Source organism: Bombina bombina, chromosome 3 (genome assembly GCF_027579735.1).
Source record: "Bombina bombina isolate aBomBom1 chromosome 3, aBomBom1.pri, whole genome shotgun sequence".
Classification (NCBI taxonomy): Eukaryota; Metazoa; Chordata; class Amphibia; order Anura; family Bombinatoridae; genus Bombina; species Bombina bombina.
In genome coordinates this window covers 286,338,703-286,365,349 of record NC_069501.1, presented here as the reverse complement: position 1 = coordinate 286,365,349, position 26,647 = coordinate 286,338,703, and the positions used below count along the sequence as shown (strand labels likewise).

At 40.3% G+C, this 26,647-nt stretch overlaps 1 protein-coding gene across 2 annotated transcripts in view; it reads right to left on the bottom strand.

The window, feature by feature from the left end:
• Positions 1-26,647, bottom strand: part of METTL27 (methyltransferase like 27) — a 101,583-nt gene that overhangs the window by 14,461 nt on the left and 60,475 nt on the right. Inside the window, exons 2-4 of one of the 2 annotated variants that reach the window (XM_053706337.1) lie at positions 12,121-12,352; positions 11,909-12,037; positions 6,436-6,571 (exon numbers count right to left, since the gene is read on the bottom strand). In XM_053706337.1, coding sequence (XP_053562312.1) covers positions 6,436-6,571; positions 11,909-12,037; positions 12,121-12,352 — 497 coding nt within the window. The remainder of the gene's footprint in view (positions 1-6,435; positions 6,572-11,908; positions 12,038-12,120; positions 12,353-26,647) is intronic. The other variant, XM_053706338.1, reaches the window with a different exon arrangement.

Sequence of the window (26,647 nt, the reverse complement as noted above, 5' to 3'; positions counted from 1 at the left end):
TAAATTAAGTTATTAACCCTAAACCTCTGGCCTCCCACATCACTACCACTAGATAAACCTATTAACCTCTAAACCGCCAACCCCTCACATCGCAAAAAACTAAATTAAACTATTAACCCCTAAACCTAACAACCCCCTAACTTTAAATAAAACTTACAAGATCCCTATCTTAAAATAAATAAAAACTTACCTGTGAAATAAAAAAAGTTTAAACTATAAATTAAACTAACATTACTATTATACTAAAATTAAAATAACGACAAATTAAATTAATTAAATTACACATAAAAAAAACTAACCCAACTAAAAAAATTAAATCTACAGTTAAAAAAATAAAAAATTACAAATTACAAAAAATAACAAACGAAATTATCCAAAATAAAAACCAATTATACCTAATCTAATTTTTAGCCTATTGTAGGGCATTGCCCTAAAGAAATCAGGTCTTTTCCCTGTAACAAAATACAAAGACCCCCCCAACAGTAAAACCCACCACCCAACCAACCCCCCAAAATAAAAAACCTAACTCTAAAAAAAACCTAAGCTACCCATTGCGCTGAAAAGGGCATTTGTATGGGCCATTGAGCATTCAGCTCTTTTAAGACAAGCCCAAACCCTAATTTTTTTAAAAAAAAACATCAAAAAAAAAACTTAAAAAAAACCTAACACTAACCCCTCTTTAGGTACTCACAGTTGCTGAAGTCCAGCTTGAATGATCTTCATCCCAGCGGCTCCATCTTCATCCAGGCGGATCCATCTTCATCCATTGCGGGACCAGCATCTTCTTCATCCCTGCGGAGTGGTTGATGTGCGGAGGTCCAGGTGGAGGTCCAAGGCGGAGGTACATCGATCTGACGTGGAGGTCCTCTTCAAGCGATCATCCGCCGCACTGAGGATTCAAATGCAAGGTACCCCTTTATACTGGGGGTACCATTGCATTCCTATTGGCTGAAAATTTTCAATTAGTTAATAGGAATTAGGGCTGCTAAAATCCTATTGGCTGTTCAAATCAGTCAATAGGATTCAAGCAGTTCTTATTCCTATTGGCTGATTTGAATCATGCCCATACAAATGCCATTTTCAGGGCAATGGGTAGATTAGTTTTTTTTAAGTTAGGTTTTTTATTTTGTGGGTTTGGGGGGGGTTGTAATGTTAGGGGGTGTTTGTTTTTATTTTTTAGAAAAAGAGCTGATCTCTTTAGGGCAATGCCCTTCAAAAGGCCCTGTTAAGGGCTATTGGTAGTTTATTATAGATTAGGGTTCTTTTATTTATTTGTATTTTTTTTTAAACGGGGTATTAGAATAGGAATAATTTTTATTATTTTGGATAATTCATTATTTTGTGTAATGTGTTTTTTTCTTTTTGGAGTGGGATTTTTTTTTTAGAATAGCAATTTTTTTATTTTTAATGGGCAGCAAAGGAGCTGAATGTAAAAAGTGGAGTGGTGGGATAGCGCTAAAATAGCTGAGAGGTAGAAATAAAAATAACAATCTTCCGAATGTGAGAATAAAATCACTAGTGTGGAAGCCTAATCGTTTCTCCGTTAACCAGTTCCTGCACTGCGGTACTAGTGATTTTATTCTCACATTCGGAAGATTGTTACATGCCCTAGGAACATCAGGACTTAGAGGGCAAATTTGAACCTTTACAAGGATCAACCTACTGTCACACAGTACTGTTACGGAAGCAACAAAGGATACAGGTTTCCAATATATGTGTTACAATTACACATGATACATTTATTTGTTACACTTTATCAACTTTATGCCTTTTATTGAGTATCAGCAAAATTTTTTTTTTGCTTTTTATCCTAAACATGTGTCTAAGCTTAGCTAGTTTAGAACACTATTTTTATTGATGCCGGCATCACCTTTTTATTAATTTATTTTGAATTTACTTGTTATAAACATCTTATATTGATTGTCATTTATTACATTTTTATTCCTTGACCAAATACACATATTTTATTCTTTAGACTTCACTCGTATTATCAGGTGGTTTATGACATCGATCATTTTATCCTTCTGAGAGATATTGTAAAATATTATCCAGTTGGTTCTTTTAAAAACTTATTTTTATTCATATTACTGCTTCATTTAATTTTCTTGTGGTATTAACATATGACATTTTTTCATCATTTTCTAATTTTTGCCCCTTCAATATTATATTCTTATTAAGCCCATTTGGGTTCCTTATTTTTATTTCTACCTCTCAGCTATTTTAGTGCTATCCCACCACTCCCCTTTTTACATTGTATTTAGGTGGACCTTTGAGGTTGGTTCACCTTGTTCTGGGATCAGCTTATGAGAGACAGAGTGTAGCATCTTTTAATCACCTCCCTGTATTAATTTAGCAAAGGAGCTGAATGCCCTTTTAAGAGCACTGCCCATACAAATGCCCTTTTCAGGGCAATGGTTAGATTCGGTTTTACTTTATTTTTATTTTGTGGGTTTGGGGGGTGGGGGTTTGTATACTGTTAGGGGGTGTTTGTTTTTCTTTTGTCGAAAAAGCTGATATCTTTAGGGCAATGCCCTACAAAAGGCCCTTTTAAGGGCCCTTGGTAGTTTATTATAGATTAGGGTTTTTTATTTTGTGGTGTTTTTTTTTTAAACAGGGTATTAGAATAGGAATAATTTTTATTGTTTTGGATAATTTTGTTTGTTATTTTTTGCAATGGTAGGTTTTTTTATTTTTTGTAATGTTAGGTTTTAGTGTAAGACAGCTTAGGTTTTATTTCACAGGTAAGTTTGTATTTATTTTAACTAGGTAGTTATTAAGTATTTACTAACTAGTCTACCTAGTTAAAATAAATACAAACTTAATTGTGAAATAAAAGTAAAACCTAAGCTAGCTACAATATAACTATTAGTTATATTGTAGCTAGCTTAGGTTTTATTTCACAGGTAAGTATGTACTGTATTTAGTTTTAAATAGGTATTAATTATTTAATAATTGTAATTTTAATTTAGCTCTATTTTAATTATTTTAAAGTTAGGGGGTGTTAGGTTTAGGGTTACGGTTAGGTGTAGGGTTATGGTTAGGGGTTAATATAGTTTAATTTAGGTTGTTGTGATGTGGGGGGCTGGCGGTTTAGGGGTTAATAGGTTTATTTAGTGGTAGTGATGTGGGAGGCTAGAGGTTTAGGGGTTAATAACTTTATTTAGTCACAGCAATGTCGGGGAACGGCGGAATAGGGGTTAATATCTTTATTATAGTGTGGGCGATGTTGGGGTGCAGGGGAGTAGGGGTTAATAACTTTATTACAGTGGCGGCGATATCAGGAGCGGCAGATTAGAGTGTTAATAGTTTTATTTTGGTGGCAGCGATATCAAGAGCGGCAGATTAGGGGTTAATAACTTTATGTAGGTGCTGACGATGTCCGGGGCAGCAGATTAGGGGTGTATGTTAGAGTGTTAAGTTTAAACAGAACTTTTTTTTCCTCATAGACATCAATGGGGCTGCATTATGGAGCTTTTCATTCCGCGTTTGCAGTTGTTAGAAAAAACCCTTCTCCCCATTGATGTCTATGGGGAAAGCGTGCACGAGCACGTCAAAGCAGCGCTTGTATTTTGTGTGGTATGGAGCTCAACGCAAGCATATCGCATGCACATGGCGGCTTTTTCAAAACTCGTAATGGCAGCACTATGGAGTGTGTCGTTTTGCACCCTCTATATCGCAAAACTTGTAATCTAGGTGATTGTTAGTTACAACCTGAGAACACAAGGAGAGCAGTAAAATATTTGTTTTAGACCAGTGTTGTCCTTAAATTGGCCTCCTAATGCTTTTATCTGGTTTCCGATTTCCCTAAAAGTTCTGTTTAATTCCCTATTTATTGCATACTGCCCAGAGCTGTTTATGAGCAACATGCAGTTTTATTGAAAAATACAGAAAGAGTTGGCTGCAACCCCACGTTACTCCTCTTCTCCATCTCTTGGAGCACACTAGTACCCTCTTGACTCATCAGTGCTGATGGGATCTGAAGTTGGAGGAAGATTTTTTTCAAACATCTTGGCAACAAGCTCATCCCAGTCCTTGATGTTTGGTAACCTCAGTGTGATCCAATGTAAATGCCTCTGGGACAGCTAATTTAGTCTTCTATGGATGTTCCAGACCATTCTAATAATGATTTTAAAAGCAGCAGTGTGGGCTGGTGAGAAGAGATGTTTAGGTCAGAAAAACACAAGGCAGAAGGACCGAGAAGGACCTGGGTTTACAACATAGTGCAGATGTATTGCTACATAATGTTATTGGGCGGATGTTATCACTTGTTAAATCAAAGTTAATGGCATAAATATTGCTAAAACAATCCAGTTTTACCTAATCTATGAACTATATTGAGGCAAATTTATTTGATAGTGTGCGGCTAAATTGGTGATAGTCTCCTAAAAAAACATCTCTTAAGTACTTAAGGTTCCTTTAAAAGGAAATAAAACAAGGTTATATTTTGTTTTTTAAATCCATAATATATCATCAATTACATTTTGATTGCTGTTAAATATCATTGATTCATAAGGAAAGTATTTTATTAATCACTACAATTACATTGAATATAAGAAGTGTGGTAGAAACTCAAAGGAGGAGTGGCAGCAAATTTGTTATTAGAGCCACCATGGGCACTTCTGTCATAGATTCAACAAGACTGATATAGATCCAGTAATATCTGAAGGGTTACCCATTGTAATGGCAGAGGTGAAATCAACAATTCATAGTGTTGCAAAGAGCGATACTGCAAACTTTAAAAGTCTAGCATCAAGTGGGGCCCTGGCTTCAGAGTGGGGGCCTTGTGCCTGGATGTGAGATTTGTTGTTGGGGGGCCCTAGAGTGTGGGAGGGCCCTGTCGGGGGTCTGTTACTGTGAGGGACATGGAGTGTGGGGTCTGGCCCTGGCGGTCTGGCTGGGGGCTCTGTCTCTGGCCCTTGACATTGGGGGTCCTGGCCCTGGCGGTTGAGGGGCCTGATTGGGGCAGGGCAGGGAGGCTACCATGTTCATTTGGTCAGTGTGAGACAGTGGGGGCTGTTCCCTAATTTTTGCCCAGGGCCCTGATTGGTCTCAGTCTGCCCTTGACGTTAGGGGCATAAATTAGTGAAAACAGGCAGAACAGTAGCCATTCCTTATGTAGTTACAGTAGGAGAGAGGCAGAGGTTTAACTGCTGCACATACAGATAATATGTAGCAGCAGGATAGGCCCTTCCTGACTCACAGATGCTGATTAGCACAGCACTGCACAGGGGGAATCTAAATTAAGTAAGTAGGGATGGTCTGGGTGCTGAGGTTACACTTGCTATTTAAAGTGCCAGTGACAGCTATGCAGAAAATCATTTAAGAAAAATTCACGATTTTATATTTGGGAGAGGAAGCTGGGGGATTTGTCCTGTACAGTTTCTATGTCCATCCACTCCCCTCCCAGTAGTCCAGCACCTGTAAAGAGTATTCTGCTAATAAAAAAAACATGCAAGGATGGGAGTGGTCCTGAGCCTCCTGTCACTTCCGAGGTGCCCCTGGGTGATGCAGGTGTCATTGGTGGGGTTATGGGCTCCAGGTGCAGCCTACAGTGTTGCCGCTCACAGTGTGTGCTATATATAGTACGTCTTCTGCAGCTCACATTTTTATTTCCCCATTGCTTTATATATGAGCTGCTCCTGAGATGTAAACATCCTCTAGCTGTGGAGCAGGGGAACTGGAAGTCCCAACATGCCGCAGGTACTGAGAAGAGGACGCCTACATCACGGGAGCTGCCTAGAAAGGAACCACCCGTCTGGGTAAATTTTAAGCTGCGGATAGTGGGGGATAAAGTAGAAACAGAAAGCTGGTAGGATGCTCAAACCCTTGCTTTTGACGTGGTCAGTGATCAAGGTCCTCTCACTTTGTTCCTGTACTTGGTTTTAATGGTGCAAATCCTTGTGTGCCCTTTGTGCTTTTAAACTTTGCACTAATAAAGGTTTTTGGAAATTTTACGTCTGGCTGGGAGTATCAGAGTGCTGGGTATTTGCGATAGTGGGGGATAGTAAGGTGGCATCATTTGGTGTTTTTGTGCCCTCCAGCCCTGTGCTGAGCAATCCTCCTGCCTCATTTTACTGGGGGGGGGGGATTTCTGTCCCCCCCACATGATTTCCTGGGGGGATGTGTGTGTCCCTGTTCCTACGCCCATGCATACAAATGTGCACAGAGGTGGAGAGACAGAACTTTTGCCATACACATGCAATGCAAATCAATAGTAACTCTGCATACAATCTGCAATGCATTACCCTGTCACAGAGTTCATAAAAATCATGTGAGGTGGACTAGAATGAATCGCGGAGCTGTTTATGCATTTAATTTCATTAGTTAATTTACTAAGTAGTTACCAACAATAATCCCCTCTCATCAATTTCTCAAAATAACTTGCTAAATGCCAATATATTGAGAAACTTGTACATAAAATGCTTCACTTCTTACCAGAGGGTGAAGGTAACGTCTCCTGACCCAACATGCACTGCTTTAGTTCCTGGTATAAGCCCTTGTTCTCAGCAACTTGCAACATCCCAGGACTTCCATCCAAACCATGGAACAACCTAAAGCCATGATGCTGCAACTATAATAAAAATATTACGTTGAAGACAATAAAAAGAAAATACTGTACATAACAAGGGAACAGAAATATAGCATCAGTAAAAATAAAATGAATAACTGTGTACATATTAAATGTATTGTTCTATACATGAATCATCAATTAAGCACTGCATTGCAAAATATCTGCATTATTTTGTAGTCCAGGGGCATAGCCCTTGAAAAGCCTCAAGTGTTGTTTATGTTATCTCGTTTTGTGTGCCCAATTAGTGGCAGATATCAAGAAATCACTATGTAACATGTAGGAGTGTTAGTGTTACTCAATTATATGTAATATTCTCCAGCTTCCTGGGTTAAAGGTTACATTACAGGAAAAGCAGCCAAAATACATCATTCAGAAATCAATTTTTTTTTTTATGGGGAATTAAATTCAGAGCTTAAAGGGACACTGTACCCAAATTTTTTATTTCGCGATTCAGATAGAGCATGAAATTTTAAGCAACTTTCTAATTTACTACTATTATCAAATTTTCTTCATTCTCTTGGTATCTTTATTTGAAATGTACAAATGTAAGTTTAGATGCCGGCCCATAAATTCATCCACCAATAAAAAAGTGCTGTCCAGAGTACTGAAACCAAAAAATGCTTAGATGCTTTTTCAAATAAAGATAGCAAGAGAATGAAGAAAAATTGATAATAGCAGCAAATTAGAAAGTTGCTTAAAATTGCATGCTCTTTCTGACTTACAAAAGAAAAAAATTGGGTTCAGTGTCCCTTTAATGTCCGATTAAGGGAGAATCTCCTCGGTATAAACAAGCACCAAAAAACTTTTTTTTTTTAATTCGTATCAGTGGATATTAAATTAAACTTCTATTATCCAATTTACTATGTTCCTTTGCTATCCATAGTTGGAAAGCATACCTAGGTAGGCTGAGGAGCAGCGATGCCCTACTGGGAGCTAGCTGCTGATTGGTGGCTGCACATATATGCCTCGTTATTGCACATGAGGCAATCTGATAATATAAATACATTGGAAAGTTTTTTTAAAATTGCCCTTCTACCTGAAATTCAATTCTTACTTCCCTGTCTCTTTAATGTCAACCTGTATTTGAAGGTGTTCTTCTTAAATCCAATATTACATAACAAATAGGGAAATGCTTAATTTGTTTGCATTTTATGAACGCCAGAATGTCCTTCAAACATAAAGCATTAGAACAGACAAATGTGACTGAAATGTATTGTTTTATACTAGCATGCCAATATTCCCGAGCGGTGCTAATGTATGCTAGACAGCTTATTCCCTAGCGGTGCTAATGTATGCCAGACAGGTTATTCCCTAGCGGTGCTAATGAATGCCACACAGGTTATTCCCTAGCTGTGCTAATGTATGCCACACAGGTTATTCCCTAACGGTGCTAATGTATGCCAGACAGGTTATTCCCTAGCGGTACTAATGTATGCCACACAGGTTATTCCCTAGCGGTGCTAATGTATGCAAGACAGGTTATTCCCTAGCGCTGCTAATGTATGCCAGACAGGTTATTCCCTAGCGGTGCTAATGTATGCCACACAGGTTATTCCCTAGCTGTGCTAATGTATGCCACACAGGTTATTCCCCAGCGGTGCTAATGTATGCCAGACAGGTTATTCCCTAGCGGTGCTAATGTATGCCACACAGGTTATTCCCCAGCGGTGCTTATGTATGCCAGACAGGTTATTCCCTAGCGGTGCTAATGTATGCCACACAGGTTATTCCCTAGCGGTGCTAATGTATGCAAGACAGGTTATTCCCTAGCGCTGCTAATGTATGCCAGACAGGTTATTCCCTAGCGGTGCTAATGTATGCCACACAGGTTATTCCCTAGCTGTGCTAATGTATGCCACACAGGTTATTCCCCAGCGGTGCTAATGTATGCCAGACAGGTTATTCCCTAGCGGTGCTAATGTATGCCACACAGGTTATTCCCCAGCGGTGCTAATGTATGCCAGACAGGTTATTCCCTAGCTGTGCTAATGTATGCCACACAGGTTATTCCCCAGCGGTGCTTATGTATGCCAGACAGGTTATTCCCTAGCTGTGCTAATGTATGCCACACAGGTTATTCCCTAACGGTGCCAATGTATGCCAGACAGGTTATTCCCTAGCGGTGCTAATGTATGCCAGACAGGTTATTCCCTAGCTGTGCTAATGTATGCCAGACAGGTTATTACCTAACACTTCTAATGTATGCCAGACAGGTTATTCCCTAGCGGTGCTAATGTATGCCACACAGGTTATTCCCTAGCTGTGCTAATGTATGCCACACAGGTTATTCCCCAGCGGTGCTAATGTATGCCAGACAGGTTATTCCCTAGCGGTGCTAATGTATGCCACACAGGTTATTCCCCAGCGGTGCTTATGTATGCCACACAGGTTATTCCCTAGCGGTGCTAATGTATGCCACACAGGTTATTCCCTAGCGGTGCTAATGTATGCAAGACAGGTTATTCCCTAGCGCTGCTAATGTATGCCAGACAGGTTATTCCCTAGCGGTGCTAATGTATGCCACACAGGTTATTCCCTAGCTGTGCTAATGTATGCCACACAGGTTATTCCCCAGCGGTGCTAATGTATGCCAGACAGGTTATTCCCTAGCGGTGCTAATGTATGCCACACAGGTTATTCCCCAGCGGTGCTAATGTATGCCAGACAGGTTATTCCCTAGCTGTGCTAATGTATGCCACACAGGTTATTCCCCAGCGGTGCTTATGTATGCCAGACAGGTTATTCCCTAGCTGTGCTAATGTATGCCACACAGGTTATTCCCTAACGGTGCTAATGTATGCCACACAGGTTATTCCCTAGCGGTGCTAATGTATGCCAGACAGGTTATTCCCTAGCTGTGCTAATGTATGCCAGACAGGTTATTACCTAACACTTCTAATGTATGCCAGACAGGTTATTACCTAACGTTGCTAATGTATGCCACACAGGTTATTCCCTAGCGGTGCTAATGTATGCCAGACAGGTTATTCCCTAGCGGTGCTAATGTAAGCCACACAGGTTATTCCCTAGCGGTGCTAATGTATGCCAGACAGGTTATTCCCTAGCTGTGCTAATGTATGCCACAAAGGTTATTCCCTAGCTGTGCTAATGTAGGCCACAAAGGTTATTCCCTAGCTGTGCTAATGTATGCCACACAGGTTATTCCCTAGCTGTGCTAATGTATGCCACAAAAGTTATTCCCTAGCTGTGCTAATGTATGCCAGACAGGTTATTACCTAACACTTCTAATGTATGCCAGACAGGTTATTCCCTAGCGGTGCTAATGTATGCCACATAGGTTATTCCCTAGTGGTGCTAATGTATGCCACACAGGTTATTCCCTAGCTGTGCTAATGTATGCCACACAGGTTATTCCCTAGCTGTGCTAATGTATGCCACACAGGTTATTCCCTAGCTGTGCCAATGTATGCCAGACAGGTTATTTCCTAGCGGTGCTAATGTATGCCAGACAGGTTATTACCTAACAGTTCTAATGTATGCCAGACAGGTTATTCCCTAACGGTGCTAATGTATGCCACACAGGTTATTCCCTAGCTGTGCTAATGTATGCCACAAAGGTTATTCCCTAGCTGTGCTAATGTAGGCCACAAAGGTTATTCCCTAGCTGTGCTAATGTATGCCACAAAGGTTATTCCCTAGCTGTGCAAATGTATGCCAGACAGGTTATTCCCTAGCTGTGCAAATGTATGCCAGACAGGTTATTCCCTAGCGGTGCTAATGTATGCCAGACTGGTTATTCCCTAGCGGTGCTAATGTATGCCAGACAGGTTATTCCCTAGCGGTGCTAATGTATGCCACACAGGTTATTCCCTAGCGGTGCTAATGTATGCCAGACAGGTTATTCCCTAGCGGTGCTAACGTATGCCACACAGGTTATTCCCTAGCTGTGCTAATGTATGCCACACGGGTTATTCCCTAGCGGTGCTAATGTATGCCACACAGGTTATTCCCTAGCGGTGCTAATGTATGCCAGACAGGTTATTCCCTAGCAGTGCTAATGTATGCCAGACAGGTTATTCCCTAGCTGTGCTAATGTATGCCAGACAGGTTATTCCCTAGCGGTGCTAATGTATGCCAGACAGGTTATTCCCTAGCAGTGCTAATGTATGCCACACAGGTTATTCCCTAGCTGTGCTAATGTATGCCAGACAGGTTATTCCCTAGCGGTGCTAATGTATGCCAGACAGGTTATTCCCTAGCTGTGCTAATGTATGCCAGACAGGTTATTCCCTAGCGGTGCTAATGTATGCCACACAGGTTATTCCCTAGCGGTGCTAATGTATGCCACACAGGTTATTCCCTAGCTGTGCTAATGTATGCCACACAGGTTATTCCCTAGCTGTGCTAATGTATGCCACACAGGTTATTCCCTAGCTGTGCTAATGTATGCCACACAGGTTATTCCCTAGCTGTGCTAATGTATGCCACACAGGTTATTCCCTAGTGGTGCTAATGTATGCCACACAGGTTATTCCCTAGCTGTGCTAATGTATGCCACACAGGTTATTCCCTAGCTGTGCTAATGTATGCCACACAGGTTATTCCCTAGCTGTGCTAATGTATGCCACACAGGTTATTCCCTAGCGGTGCTAATGTATGCCACACAGGTTATTCCCTAGCTGTGCTAATGTATGCCACACAGGTTATTCCCTAGCTGTGCTAATGTATGCCACACAGGTTATTCCCTAGCTGTGCTAATAAATGCCACAAAGGTTTTTCCCTAGCTGTGCTAATGTATGCCACACAGGTTATTCCCTAGCGGTGCTAATGTATGCCACAAAGGTTATTCCCTAGCTGTGCTAATGTATGCCACACAGGTTATTCCCTAGCGGTGCTAATGTATGCCACACAGGTTATTCCCTAGCTGTGCTAATATATGCCACAAAGGTTATTCCCTAGCTGTGCTAATGTATGCCACACAGGTTATTCCCTAGCTGTGCTAATGTATGCCACACAGGTTATTCCCTAGCGGTGCTAATGTATGCCACAAAGGTTATTCCCTAGCGGTGCTAATGTATGCCACAAAGGTAAAATAGAGGGTGGTACAAGCTATTTTTCAAATGACAGAATATGGTTTTGTTTTATACTATATTATTATTAATATAATTTAAAAATAAGTTACTTTTCAGCCCCTTTATGATTTGGCCCTGGTAATGTAAAAACATGGACATTTATCTTTGTAAGTTTGATCATCTCTACTAGATATGACAGCAACCGTTTGAAAGGCTTGTTAATTTCAAATGTAAAAGTGATGTCACTTCTGGTGACTCAGATCAATACATTATTATTATAGTCTATTTTTTCCTGTATTGTTACCTCTTGTGCCACAAGTCCAGTTCCACAAGCTACATCCAAGACCAGCTGGGACTCCCGATGTGCATCACATACTGAGTCTAGTGCAAGTGCAGCAAGTCGGGGTGCATTGTATTCCAACACAGAAACATCCTAAGAGAGAAACGCACATGCATATAGACACAGACTGGCCAAAGAATAGGGAAGTACAATAACACATACACACTTTATATTACCTCTTCATATTCTTGTGCCCAGTGGTCATAAAACTGCAGTTTCTGAGCTGGGGTGCAGTCTTTGTGAGCAGAGGCTATAACGTTTCTGACCTGCTGGAGATCTTTAGCTTCCATATCTGCTGACCTTGTTGCGCCTTGCCCTTTCAGCATGCTCTTTCTCTGTGTCAGAAGGATTAGTATATTATTAATCCTATGATTCTTTAATAGTTCTCTTCTGATTAATGGTTCTTTCCTAAAAGAGAAGAGATGATTAATAATGAATGATTAAGAAGTATCTTCTTTAAATCTGGTTTGCTAGGGACATAAGTGATTAAGTCTGGCTTAAGATCTGATACTGAGAATGACTTCAGCAGCTACATGATCTAAGGTCGCCACCACTTCTGGAAAAAAAATTAGCACACTTTTGCATAAATAATTTTATTTTATGATTCAGATAGAGCATACAATTGTAAACAACTTTCCAATTTACTTCTATTATCAAATTTGCTTCATACTCTTATTATCCATTGCTTAAGGGACAGCATTGCACTACTGGCAGATAGCTGGACACATCTAGTTATCCAATCACTAGAGACAAATGTGTGCAGGCACCAATTAGCAGCATCTCTCACTAGTGTATGATATGTGCGTATTCATTTTTAACAAGGGATACTAAGAGAACGAAGCACATATGAAAATGGAAGTGAATTTAAAAGTGTCTTAAAATGACATGCTCTATCTGAATCATGCAAGTTTCATTTTGACTTTCCTATCCCTTTAAGATTCCAATTCGCTTAGAAGAAGTTTGACCTTGATAACATCTTTATATCTATATTTAATCTTTATTTTAACCGTCGACCTGAACCTTAAAAATACCAGCCATGTCTGCAAAATACAGACTAAGTTGCAATACTAACAGGATTGTGGTGTCTAATTTAAAGGCTAATGACCTCTCTTGTTATCTCCTCACATTCCCCTCTGCAGGACTTCTCTAGACTGTCCCCTATTTTGTGGAACTCTCTGCCTCACTTCACAAGACTCTCCTCTAGTTTTGAAAGTTTCAAGCACTCCTTAAAGACTTTACTCTTCAGGGAAGCATACAACATACACTAACTTTTTCTAACCTCAGATCCTTTCCTTTGCTATTCCCTTGAACCCCCTTATAAATTATAATATGTTAAAAAGTCTTAATGGAGACGGCAAACTCATAAAACAGCTTGTTAAAGAGTGTGAGGAAAATAGAATTGAGGTGAATAATCCCTTCGTGTACGTTACCGTCTACAGACAAACAAAGTGGAATCTTCAGCTGTGCACAGCAGATGGAATGAGGAGATTCAAGAACTCACTGTTTGTTGTGGGAACCGGCCCCGACTGAGAGCTCCGTATTATTCTGACTTCTGGTCACGTGACGAGTGTCTGTCCAATCAGGACGATTCTTTTGCAAACTTGTTACTCCAATCAGGTCGATTCCTTTAAGGACTAGTTATATCTTGCCTTTATCAAGGCAGGTCAAACTGCCGAAACGCGTAGACTGTTGCTTACTTTCTTCTTAGTTGTTGGTATTTATAAGAGCAGGACAGGTTAAAGGGACACTGAATCCAATTTTTTTCTTTTGTAATTCAGAAAGAGCATGCGATTTTAAGCAACTTTCCAATTTACTCCTATTATCAATTTTTCTTCGTTCTCTTGCTATCATTATTTGAAAAAGAAGGCATCTAAGTTTTTTTTGGTTTCAGTACTCTGGACAGCACTTTTTTAATTGGTGGATGAATTTATCTACCAATCAGCAAGGACAACCCAGGTTGTTCACCAAAAATGGGCCGGCATCTAAACTTACATTCTTGTATTTCAAATAAAGATACCAAGAGAATGAAGAAAATTTTATAATAGGAGGAAATTAGAAAGTTGCTTAAAATTTCATGCTCAATCTGAATCACGAAAGAAAATGTTTTTTGTACAGTGTCCCTTTAATTATTTGCTTTGTGATACAAGAGTAAATAACATGAATAATTCCTGTTGTGGCGCTCTTATATCCAACCTCTCACCGTTTGACTACTAGTTATCCCTGTCACACATATAGTGAGCTGAACGTTAGGCTAGAGCCTTGGTACCTAGCCCATTGTGGCGCTCACTATACACTATAGACTGTTATTCCTGTGTTAGATACAAAGTATCCTCATCATCTTCCAAGTATCTATTTTCTACTCACCAAGTATAACTAGTCCGTAAAGGAACTGTCCTGATTGGAGTAACAAGTTCGCAAAAGAATCGTCCTAATTGGATGGACACTCGTCACGTGACCAGAAGTCAGAATAATACGGAGCTCTCAGCCGGGGCCGGTTCCCGCAAAACCGAATCTCCTCATTCCATCTGCTGTGCACAGCTAAAGATTTCCACTTTGTTTGTCTATAGACGGTAACATACGCCAGCAGTGTAATCTGTCTGCGTTTAAGTTTTTGATATCTCACAAAGGGATTATTCACCTCAAGTCTTTTTTCCCTCACGCTCTTTAACAAGCTGTTTTATGAGCTTGTGGTCTCCATTAAGACTTTTTAACATATTATGATTTATATCGTTTCCTATAGAATTTAATGTTTGTATGCTATAGTCTCGTATATATTAGGATTTTTTTTGTTTTTATTGAACTATTCTAGTTTCTACCTGTTATTGTAATATCTCGTGTTAAACATTTGATGCTGGCCTTCTTTTTGTGTACTTACATATTTCTTATATTGTATTAGTATATATTATTAAATTACATTTTTTATATTTTTATCTTGGACTCCGCTTATCCCCACCCCCCTTTTGTACCAGTGACGTGCAGTGAGATCAGAGGCTGGTGAGGCAGTGACTATAATACTCCCAAGAAACATACACACACGCACATTTATATACAGTATATAGTACACACAATCGGCTCACTGACACACACACACTCTGCTCACTGACAAACACAGACACACACACACACACAGCACACACACTCTGCTCACTGACAGACACACTACACACACACTACACACACTCTGCTCACTGACACACACACACACTACACACACACTCTGCTCACTGACACACACTCTGCTCACTGACAAACACACACACACTCTGCTCACTGACACACACACACACACACACACTCTGCTCACTGACAAACGCACACACACACACACACACTCTGCTCACTGACAAACGCACACACACACAGCACACACACTCTGCTCACTGACACACACACCCTGCTCACTGACACACACACTATGCTCTCTGACAAACACAAACACTTCTCAATAACACACACATGATTAGCTCACTGAAACATACAGTAATTACCCATAATATATTTTCACATGCTGCTCACTACATACACACAAATATCAAATTTGCTTTGTTCTCATGGTATCCTGAGTTGAAGAACATACCTAGGTAAGTTCCAGAGCAGTAATACACTACTGGGAGCTAGCTGGTAATTAGTAGCTGCACATATGTCTCTTGTCATTGGCTCACCCATGTGTTCAGCTAGCTCCCAGTAGTGCATTCCTGCTCCTGAGCTTACACTTCAAAAGAAATATCAAGAGTACAAAGCAAATTTAATAATAGCAGTAAATTGAAAATTTGTTTAAACTTAGATCTGTCTAAATCCTGAAAGTTTACTGTTTATTTTACTGACATAATAACAGACTGATCAGTATAATGCAGTGTACAGGGAATAACATACTTTACAGTGCAGACATGGCAGGTTCATAACGCACAGTGCTGAATAGGTGAGTGCTTTCTTTTTTCTCCCCCAGGTCATTTCATAGAAGCAGAGGTTGAAGGGCAATGCAGTGTTCTGCCTCCCCCACCCATTCCTCATTTAAGCACTGTAAAGTGGGCAGATGCATATTTAGATATAAAGAGGCAATTAGTGGCATATTGCTCTAAATAAAAAAAAAAAAAATTTAAAAACAGTGAAGGCAAATGGTTTACATTTTTATCAAATGATATTGCAGGAACATGACTGACATTTTAACAGTATTCCCTCATCTGCAGTCACTGCTGCACTCCCCTTGCTCTATTCTCATACAGCATTAGAGTGCTTAAAACTCCCCTAGGAACTCACCGTTTCCAGCAGCCTGACATTGCATGCAGTACTGATCAGTCAGGCATGAGGAAAACAGAGTCATCATCTGCAGTCACATCCCACTGCTTCCAAGGTATTTGCTGTTGGGTTTGTTTAAAAGTGAAAAAGTGCTACTGTTTTTAACATTGGAATGTCAGGCACAAGGCTGCCCTGTTTTTGTGAACTCCAGCCTTCTAAAGAAGTACGAGATGAGATGTTAAACAGTAGCACTTTATTTTACACTTTTAAACAACCCCAACGGCAGATACCTTGGAAGCAGTAGGATTTGACTGCAGATGATGACTCTGCTTTCCTCATGCCTGACCGATCAGTACTGCATGCAATGTCAGGCTGCTGGAAACGGCACTCTAATGCTTTATGAGATTAGAGTAAGGGAAGTAGTGCAACAGTTCCCCCTCCCTGCAGCTGCTCCTGCTCTCTGAATGTCCTGGGCTGCCCTTGTAATTACCAGAGCGTCTTGAACAGTTATTTATTAAGGGCCTTAATTAATAACAGTTCAAGACGCTCTGGTAATTACAATACTGCTCCTTAGTGCACTGCTCACCTCTGACTCTCTGTAACACACTGCTGCAGCTGGGGTTGATATATGGCAATGCCCTTGCCCAAACGAATGGCATATACATTACACATGGTGCCACTCACTGTCAGTCTGCCCTAGAGTCCTGGGCTAGAACAGTCAACGCACGGCAAAACTGCTGGCTGCTTCACAACGTGTCCCTGTCAGATTGTTTGTCACCCATTACCGTCTCCTCCCCCAACAACCAGTCCCTGAAAACAAGTAAAGACGGTCCTGTTTGTAAGCAGGCCGGTCAGGAGTCTGCTCCGGTGTTCATCTGCGCCCAAATAATCAATAGAAGATCTGATCTCATATGCAGATGCGCGGGTATTACTATATTCTTTCTCTCCTGAATTGTGTCTGTTTTTATTTATTGCAGATAAAGGAAAAGTTTTGTCAAAAAACGTTTCCTTTTTCTGCAATAAATAAAAACAGACACAATTCAGAAGAGAAAGAATATAGTAATACCCGCGCATCTGCATATGAGATCAGATCTTCTATTGATTATTTGGGCGCAGATGAACACCGGAGCAGACTCCTGACTGCCCGGCTTACAATTCAAATAGGGGGAAAAATTATTACTATTAGTACTTACCTTCTACACCAGACAGTCAGTGGCAAGGATGACGCCGGGCACGTGACAGACGCTGATGCGCGCCTCAATTCCAGCACTCAGCCCGCCCAGAGACTCAGACACTTGCGGGCAATACTGAGGTCTGATTGGCTGAGACGGCCAACTTGCTCCAGAGGCGTTCATAGTCAAGCCTCCGGTGTGGGAGCATGGGCCGCATTGAGAGCACTGCTGCATTAGCACTGATTATCCTCTTGATGGCAGCAGTCTCTCAGCGGCTAGTTCCCAGTCAAATACATTTCATATTGCGCAATATACGGATAGCTAGCCTCCAGTTTATTGCGCAATATGAATGTAAATGTAGTACCACTATTACAACGGTTTTTTTTGCACAATCATCATCATGCACATAACAAATTAAATAAATTTGGTGGAGGGGTGGGGGGGGTGGGGGGGGGTAGGGGGGGTCACCTGTTTATTAAAAAAAAATATATTGAAAAATTTTTTTTTATTTTTTTATTTTTTTTTAATTTGTACAAAAAGGGTGTAATACATAGATTGGCCAGGGGAGGCGCTGCCTCACCTGCCTCTTATGAGTGCACGTCACTGTTTTGTACATATCATTCCTATCACAGTTTTAGAGATTTATTGTGATTTTTTTAGGGGATTAAGCTAATACTGTCTCTAGGTAGCTCTCACACCATCTTCTTTTGTGCCCCTTGAACCCCCTTGTCATGTCAGCCTATGACTCCAGCGGTTTGTAGATCACCTTCATGAGAGCTGTCTAAGACAGAACTCTTGGCAGGGTCCTCTACCCTCTTGTTCCCTATAAATGTTACCTGCATATCATGCCTATATTTATAGCGCTTTACAATCTGTTGGCGCTCTACAAATAACCGATAACAACACTAATAATGTGGGCATATGATTGACAGGAACTACAGAGCAAAGGGTATGATATGAGGGCAGATTAGTGCCCATCTAATAAACCCAATTTATCCACTATTCATTCAGTATGTTTGTGGAGAACATAAAAAAATATATAATTTGAAAGCTCTAAAATTATAGTGTAAATCTATTAATCCATCTATCCATCTATCGATCCATCCATCTATCGATCCATCCATCTATCGATCCATCCATCTATCGATCCATCCATCTATCTATCTGTTATTATATACACACTGGAAATACTTTATAAAATGTATTTAAAGACAATTAAACATATTCAGTAAATTATGCTGCAATATTAGAGCACATTTTATTAGTTTCATGTTGTATTCTTAAAGGTTGATTTGCATTCAAATTAAATGTCTTACTTTCCAAAGTTATTTCCTTTATTCAGCCAAATAATACATAGCATAAGGTATTCTATTTAATTAGAAAGTCACACATTGTAAAGATGATTATTAAAACAGACTAATGAAAAAAACATTAAGCACATTGGTCTAAAAAATTTAAATGTTTCAAATAGAACTTGTATAAACATGCAATGGATGCCACTGTATCTGCAGAAAAAATATATATAAACAAACTGGAGAAGCTTTGGGGTTTGGGTGTTGTTGCTTGGCATACACAACGATATATTATATGAAAGCTTCTGCCATAAAACCCCCTCAGACTGCTCTAAATATATTTATCAGTCTATTATTTTACATATTTATAACACTCCTGTTCTTTGCACAAGAGCTCCATACACAGTTAAAGGACCAGTAAACACATTAGATTTGCATAATAAACAAATGCATGATAACAAGACAATGCAATAGCACTTCTGAACTTCAAATGAGTAGTAGGTTTTTTTTCTGACAAATTTCAGTTATGTCTATTTCTACTCCCACTGCATCATGTGACAGCCATCAGCCAATCACAAATGCATTTACATATATTCTGTGAATCCTTGCACATGCTCAGTAGGAGCTGGTGCCTCAAAAAGTGTAAATATAAAAAATTGTGCATGTTTTGTTAATGAAAGTAAATTGGAAAGTTGTTTAAAATTACATGCTCTATCTGAATCATGCAAGTTTAATTTTGACTTGAGTGTCTCTTTAAGATAACCATGAGGAGAGAGAGAAGTTAGTGGAAGCAGCTCTGAGACTGGCAGGAGAAATGAGACATGACAGACTGAGACAAAGAGGAGTGGCCACACGGTGAAGAGAAGCCAGTCAGGAGCACATTTTGCTCTCAATCAAGCGCTTGCAGGAGCATCGGCACATGCAAGAATAGGAGAGGTGGTTATTGGAAGGGTAGCGGTGATGGCAAGGGTATCTGCAAGGACGCAAGTGTCTGGAGCTTCTGCTGTCAGGCTGGAGGAGGTAGCAGGATTACATGAGGTTAGCGCTACTGGTCCCAGGGAGGTTCTGGATAGGAACTGCCTACAGAGCTCCAGTTGTGGGTTCTGGGTTTGAGCAGCATGATAAAGAGGACACAGTTCCCTATAATCCTGGAGTGGCGCCTTTCTATCATTACTGAGATGAGGCAGAAGGAGTACAGCTAGTGTTGCACATTGGATGTTCCATTTCATGAGCACTTTTTAAAATGTATATTGTGTGTCCCTTTCTGAGTGGGTTGTCACTCAGGTGTCAGGTTATGATTCTGTTATTAAAGGAACATGAAACCCACATTTTTTTCTTTTGTGATTCAGACAGAGCATACACTTTTAAATGGACATTAAACTCTTTGAGATAGTAATACAAAATGATATAACATATATATAAAAAAAAGTCTGCAATATACTTTCAATATTTATTTTGTCCCCTTTTCCTGTAATTCTATTCTGAAATTGTAAGCTCTTCAGTTCCTGTTAGAAATGGAAGTGCAGAACACTGTTATATTCCACACAGCCATTGGCTGGACACTCTAGTGACCTATTTATAACTGTCCCTAATTGGCCAACGCAGAGAAAGTAACCTAAAGTTACAACATGGAAGCTTCCCATTGTTTTATAGACACTAACATTTTAAACCTATTTAGTCAATATTTAAACTGCTAATGAAAAGCAAACTACATGTTATTCTCTTTTTTTCCATTTGCTTAGTGTTCCCTTTAACAAAGTTTCCAATTTACTTATATGATCAAAATTACTTTGATCACGTGTTATTCTTTGTTGAGACACCTGGATAGGTAGTGTGCACATGTCTGGAGCACTACATGACAGGAAAAAGTGCTGCCATCTATATAACATTCTTTCAAAACTTCTGCCATATGATACATGTGATACAGACACGTGCACGCTCCTGAGCTTGAGGATGAAGAAAATGTGTTAATAGAAGTCAATTGAAAAGTTGTTTAAAATGACCTGCTCTGTCTGAATCATGAAAACATGTTTTGGGGTTTCATCATGTCCCTTTAATTACTTGGATGATTTCCTCTTTGTGGGGCTAATGGAGCTGTGGTGTGAGTGTAGTTACAAGAGGCGCGCTATTTGCAGTTCACTGGCATTAGATGAGTCAGAAGGACCAGCAGCAGAAATATGTTTCTTGGGCATTAAGATTAAGCTATATAGCCATGGAGTACAATACAATAGGGTTAAAGATGCGCTTGACCATAATCAGTGTTTTTTTGTGGCTAGGAAGGAGACATTGAAGCAGCTTTCATTTTTTTATTAGAAATCTCAACTTTGCATGTTGCCAACTGTTTGTTTGTTTGTTTTTACCAGCACTTATTGTAAAAATTCAAACTCCAAAACATTTACTATGGATAACAACTGACCTTGAGTAGGAGGATTTGTGGGACTGAATTACATTTTTGGAGACTTTGAATGGGTTGAAACGCATTGAAACTTCATGGTTGCTTGCTTTAGAGTTTTACCAATGCTTTAAAGAAGAAAGGCTAGAGGCGCCACCTAGAGTACTGTAAATGCACTACCAATATTAAATCAATTTATAAAAGAACGTATTCAAGTGCCAGTTTCAGAGTTTGAACTACAGCATAGCTGCTCCTCTTCAGAGAATCTGATTTATAAACACTTGAGTTCTGAACAATAAAAATGAGAAAGAGGATGCTCTAATAGTATAGAATCTCAAATAACAATATGATCTCACAATAATGTTATTACAATAATATTGCATCTAACAGATGCCAGATGAACGCAGTGGGGTCATTTACTGCCCTCTCCCCAGCTAACTGAACACAACGATCCTTTACCAGATGACTGATACAAGTGCATATTCAAGCTCCCCAGCTAACTGAACACAACGATCCTTTACCAGATGACTGATACAAGTGCATATTCAAGCTCCCCAGCTTACTGAACACAACGATCCTTTACCTGATGACTGATACAAGTGCATATTCAAGCTCCCCAGCTTACTGAACACAACGATCCTTTACCAGATGACTGATACAAGTGCATATTCAAGCTCCCCAGCTAACTGAACACAACAATCCTTTACCAGATGACTGATACAAGTGCATATTCAAGCTCCCCAGTTTACTGAACACAACAATCCTTTACCAGATGACTGATACAACTGCATATTCAAGCTCCCCATCTTACTGAACACAACGATCCTTTACCAGATGACAGATACAAGTGCATATTCAAGCTCCCCAGCTTACTGAACACAACGATCCTTTACCAGATGACTGATACAAGTGCATATTCAAGCTCCCCAGCTAACTGAACACAACGATCCTTTACCAGATGACTGATACAAGTGCATATTCAAGCTCCCCAGCTAACTGAACACAACGATCCTTTACCAGATGACTGATACAAGTGCATATTCAAGCTCCCCAGCTAACTGAACACAACAATCCTTTACCAGATGACTGATACAAGTGCATATTCAAGCTCCCCAGCTAACTGAACACAACGATCCTTTACCAGATGACTGATACAAGTGCATATTCAAGCTCCCCAGCTTACTGAACACAACGATCCTTTACCAGATGACTGATACAAGTGCATATTCAAGCTCCCCAGCTAACTGAACACAACGATCCTTTACCAGATGACTGATTCAAGTGCATATTCAAGCTCCCCAGCTTACTGAACACAACGATCCTTTACCAGATGACTGATACAAGTGCATATTCATGCTTCCCAGCTTACTGAACACAACGATCCTTTACCTGATGACTGATACAAGTGCATATTCAAGCTCCCCAGCTAACTGAACACAACAATCCTTTACCAGATGACTGATACAAGTGCATATTCAAGCTCCCCAGCTAACTGAACACAACGATCCTTTACCAGATGACTGATACAAGTGCATATTCAAGCTCCCCAGCTAACTGAACACAACGATCCTTTACCAGATGACTGATACAAGTGCATATTCAAGCTCCCCAGCTAACTGAACACAACAATCCTTTACCAGATGACTGATACAAGTGCATATTCAAGCTCCCCAGCTAACTGAACACAACGATCCTTTACCAGATGACTGATACAAGTGCATATTCAAGCTCCCCAGCTTACTGAACACAACGATCCTTTACCAGATGACTGATACAAGTGCATATTCAAGCTCCCCAGCTAACTGAACACAACGATCCTTTACCAGATGACTGATTCAAGTGCTGATTCAAGTGCATATTCAAGCTCCCCAGCTTACTGAACACAACGATCCTTTACCAGATGACTGATACAAGTGCATATTCATGCTTCCCAGCTTACTGAACACAACGATCCTTTACCTGATGACTGATACAAGTGCATATTCAAGCTCCCCAGCTAACTGAACACAACAATCCTTTACCAGATGACTGATACAAGTGCATATTCAAGCTCCCCAGCTAACTGAACACAACGATCCTTTACCAGATGACTGATACAAGTGCATATTCAAGCTCCCCAGCTAACTGAACACAACGATCCTTTACCAGATGACTGATACAAGTGCATATTCAAGCTCCCCAGCTTACTGAACACAACGATCCTTTACCAGATGACTGATACAAGTGCATATTCAAGCTCCCCAGCTAACTGAACACAACGATCCTTTACCTGATGACTGATACAAGTGCATATTCAAGCTCCCCAGCTTACTGAACACAATGATCCTTTACCAGATGACTGATACAAGTGCATATTCAAGCTCCCCAGCTTACTGAACACAATGATCCTTTACCAGATGACTGATACAAGTGCATATTCAAGCTCCCCAGCTAACTGAACACAACGATCCTTTACCTGATGACTGATACAAGTGCATATTCAAGCTCCCCAGCTTACTGAACACAACGATCCTTTACCTGATGACTGATACAAGTGCATATTCAAGCTCCCCAGCTTACTGAACACAACAATCCTTTACCAGATGACTGATACAAGTGCATATTCAAGCTCCCCAGCTTACTGAACACAACGATCCTTTACCAGATGACTGATACAAGTGCATATTCAAGCTCCCCAGCTAACTGAACACAATGATCCTTTACCTGATGACTGATACAAGTGCATATTCAAGCTCCCCATCTTACTGAACACAACGATCCTTTACCTGATGACTGATACAAGTGCATATTCAAGCTCCCCAGTTTACTGAACACAACAATCCTTTACCAGATGACTGATACAAGTGCATATTCAAGCTCCCCATCTTACTGAACACAACGATCCTTTACCTGATGACTGATACAAGTGCATATTCAAGCTCCCCAGCTAACTGAACACAACGATCCTTTACCAGATGACTGATACAAGTGCATATTCAAGCTCCCCAGCTAACTGAACACAACGATCCTTTACCAGATGACTGATACAAGTGCATATTCAAGCTCCCCAGCTAACTGAACACAACGATCCTTTACCAGATGACTGATACAAGTGCATATTCAAGCTCCCCAGCTTACTGAACACAACGATCCTTTACCAGATGACTGATACAAGTGCATATTCAAGCTCCCCAGCTAACTAAACACAACGATCCTTTACCAGATGACTGATACAAGTGCATATTCAAGCTCCCCAGCCTTCTGAACACAACAATCCTTTACCAGAAGACTGATACAAGTGCATATTCAAGCTCCCCAGCTAACTGAACACAACGATCCTTTACCAGATGACTGATACAAGCGCATATTCAAGCTCCCCAGCTAAATGAACACAACGATCCTTTACCAGATGACTGATACAAGTGCATATTCAAGCTCCCCAGCTAAATGAACACAACGATCCTTTACCAGATGACTGATACAAGTGCATATTCAAGCTCCCCAGCTAACTGAACACAACAATCCTTTACCAGATGACTGATACAAGTGCATATTCAAGCTCCCCAGCTAACTGAACACAACAATCCTTTACCAGATGACTGATACAAGTGCATATTCAAGCTCCCCAGCTTACTGAACACAACGATCCTTTACCAGATGACTGATACAAGTGCATATTCAAGCTCCCCAGCTAACTGAACACAACGATCCTTTACCAGATGACTGATACAAGTTTACTGAACACAACGATCCTTTACCAGATGACTGATACAAGTGCATATTCAAGCTCCCCAGCTAACTGAACACAACGATCCTTTACCAGATGACTGATACAAGTGCATATTCAAGCTCCCCAGCTTACTGAACACAACAATCCTTTACCAGATGACTGATACAAGTGCATATTCAAGCTCCCCAGTTTACTGAACACAACGATCCTTGAGTTCTGAACAATAAAAATGAGAAAGAGGATGCTCTAATAGTATAGAATCTCAAATAACAATATGATCTCACAATAATGTTATTACAATAATATTGCATCTAACAGATGCCAGATGAACGCAGTGGGGTCATTTACTGCCCTCTCCCCAGTTAACTGAACACAACAATCCTTTACCAGATGACTGATACAAGTGCATATTCAAGCTCCCCATCTTACTGAACACAACGATCCTTTACCAGATGACTGATACAAGTGCATATTCAAGCTCCCCAGCTAACTGAACACAATGATCCTTTACCTGATGACTGATACAAGTGCATATTCAAGCTCCCCAGCTAACTGAACACAACAATCCTTTACCAGATGACTGATACAAGTGCATATTCAAGCTCCCCAGCTTACTGAACACAACGATCCTTTACCAGATGACTGATACAAGTGCATATTCAAGCTCCCCAGTTTACTGAACACAACGATCCTTTACCAGATGACTGATACAAGTGCATATTCAAGCTCCCCAGCTAACTGAACACAACGATCCTTTACCAGATGACTGATACAAGTGCATATTCAAGCTCCCCAGCTAACTGAACACAACAATCCTTTACCAGATGACTGATACAAGTGCATATTCAAGCTCCCCAGCTAACTGAACACAATGATCCTTTACCAGATGACTGATACAAGTGCATATTCAAGCTCCCCAGCTAACTGAACACAACAATCCTTTACCAGATGACTGATACAAGTGCATATTCAAGCTCCCCAGCTAACTGAACACAATGATCCTTTACCAGATGACTGATACAAGTGCATATTCAAGCTCCCCAGCTTACTGAACACAACGATCCTTTACCAGATGACTGATACAAGTGCATATTCAAGCTCCCCAGTTTACTGAACACAACGATCCTTTACCAGATGACTGATACAAGTGCATATTCAAGCTCCCCAGCTAACTGAACACAATGATCCTTTACCAAATGACTGATACAAGTGCATATTCAAGCTCCCCAGCTAACTGAACACAACAATCCTTTACCAAATGACTGATACAAGTGCATATTCAAGCTCCCCAGCTAACTGAACACAACAATCCTTTACCAGATGACTGATACAAGTGCATATTCAAGCTCCCCAGCTAACTGAACACAACAATCCTTTACCAGATGACTGATACAAGTGCATATTCAAGCTCCCCAGCTAACTGAACACAATGATCCTTTACCAGATGACTGATACAAGTGCATATTCAAGCTCCCCAGCTAACTGAACACAATGATCCTTTACCAGATGACTGATACAAGTGCATATTCAAGCTCCCCAGCTAACTGAACACAACGATCCTTTACCAGATGACTGATACAAGTGCATATTCAAGCTCCCCAGCTAACTGAACACAACGATCCTTTACCTGATGACTGATACAAGTGCATATTCAAGCTCCCCAGTTTACTGAACACAACAATCCTTTACCAGATGACTGATACAAGTGCATATTCAAGCTCCCCATCTTACTGAACACAACGATCCTTTACCTGATGACTGATACAAGTGCATATTCAAGCTCCCCAGTTTACTGAACACAACAATCCTTTACCAGATGACTGATACAAGTGCATATTCAAGCTCCCCAGTTTACTGAACACAACGATCCTTTACCTGATGACTGATACAAGTGCATATTCA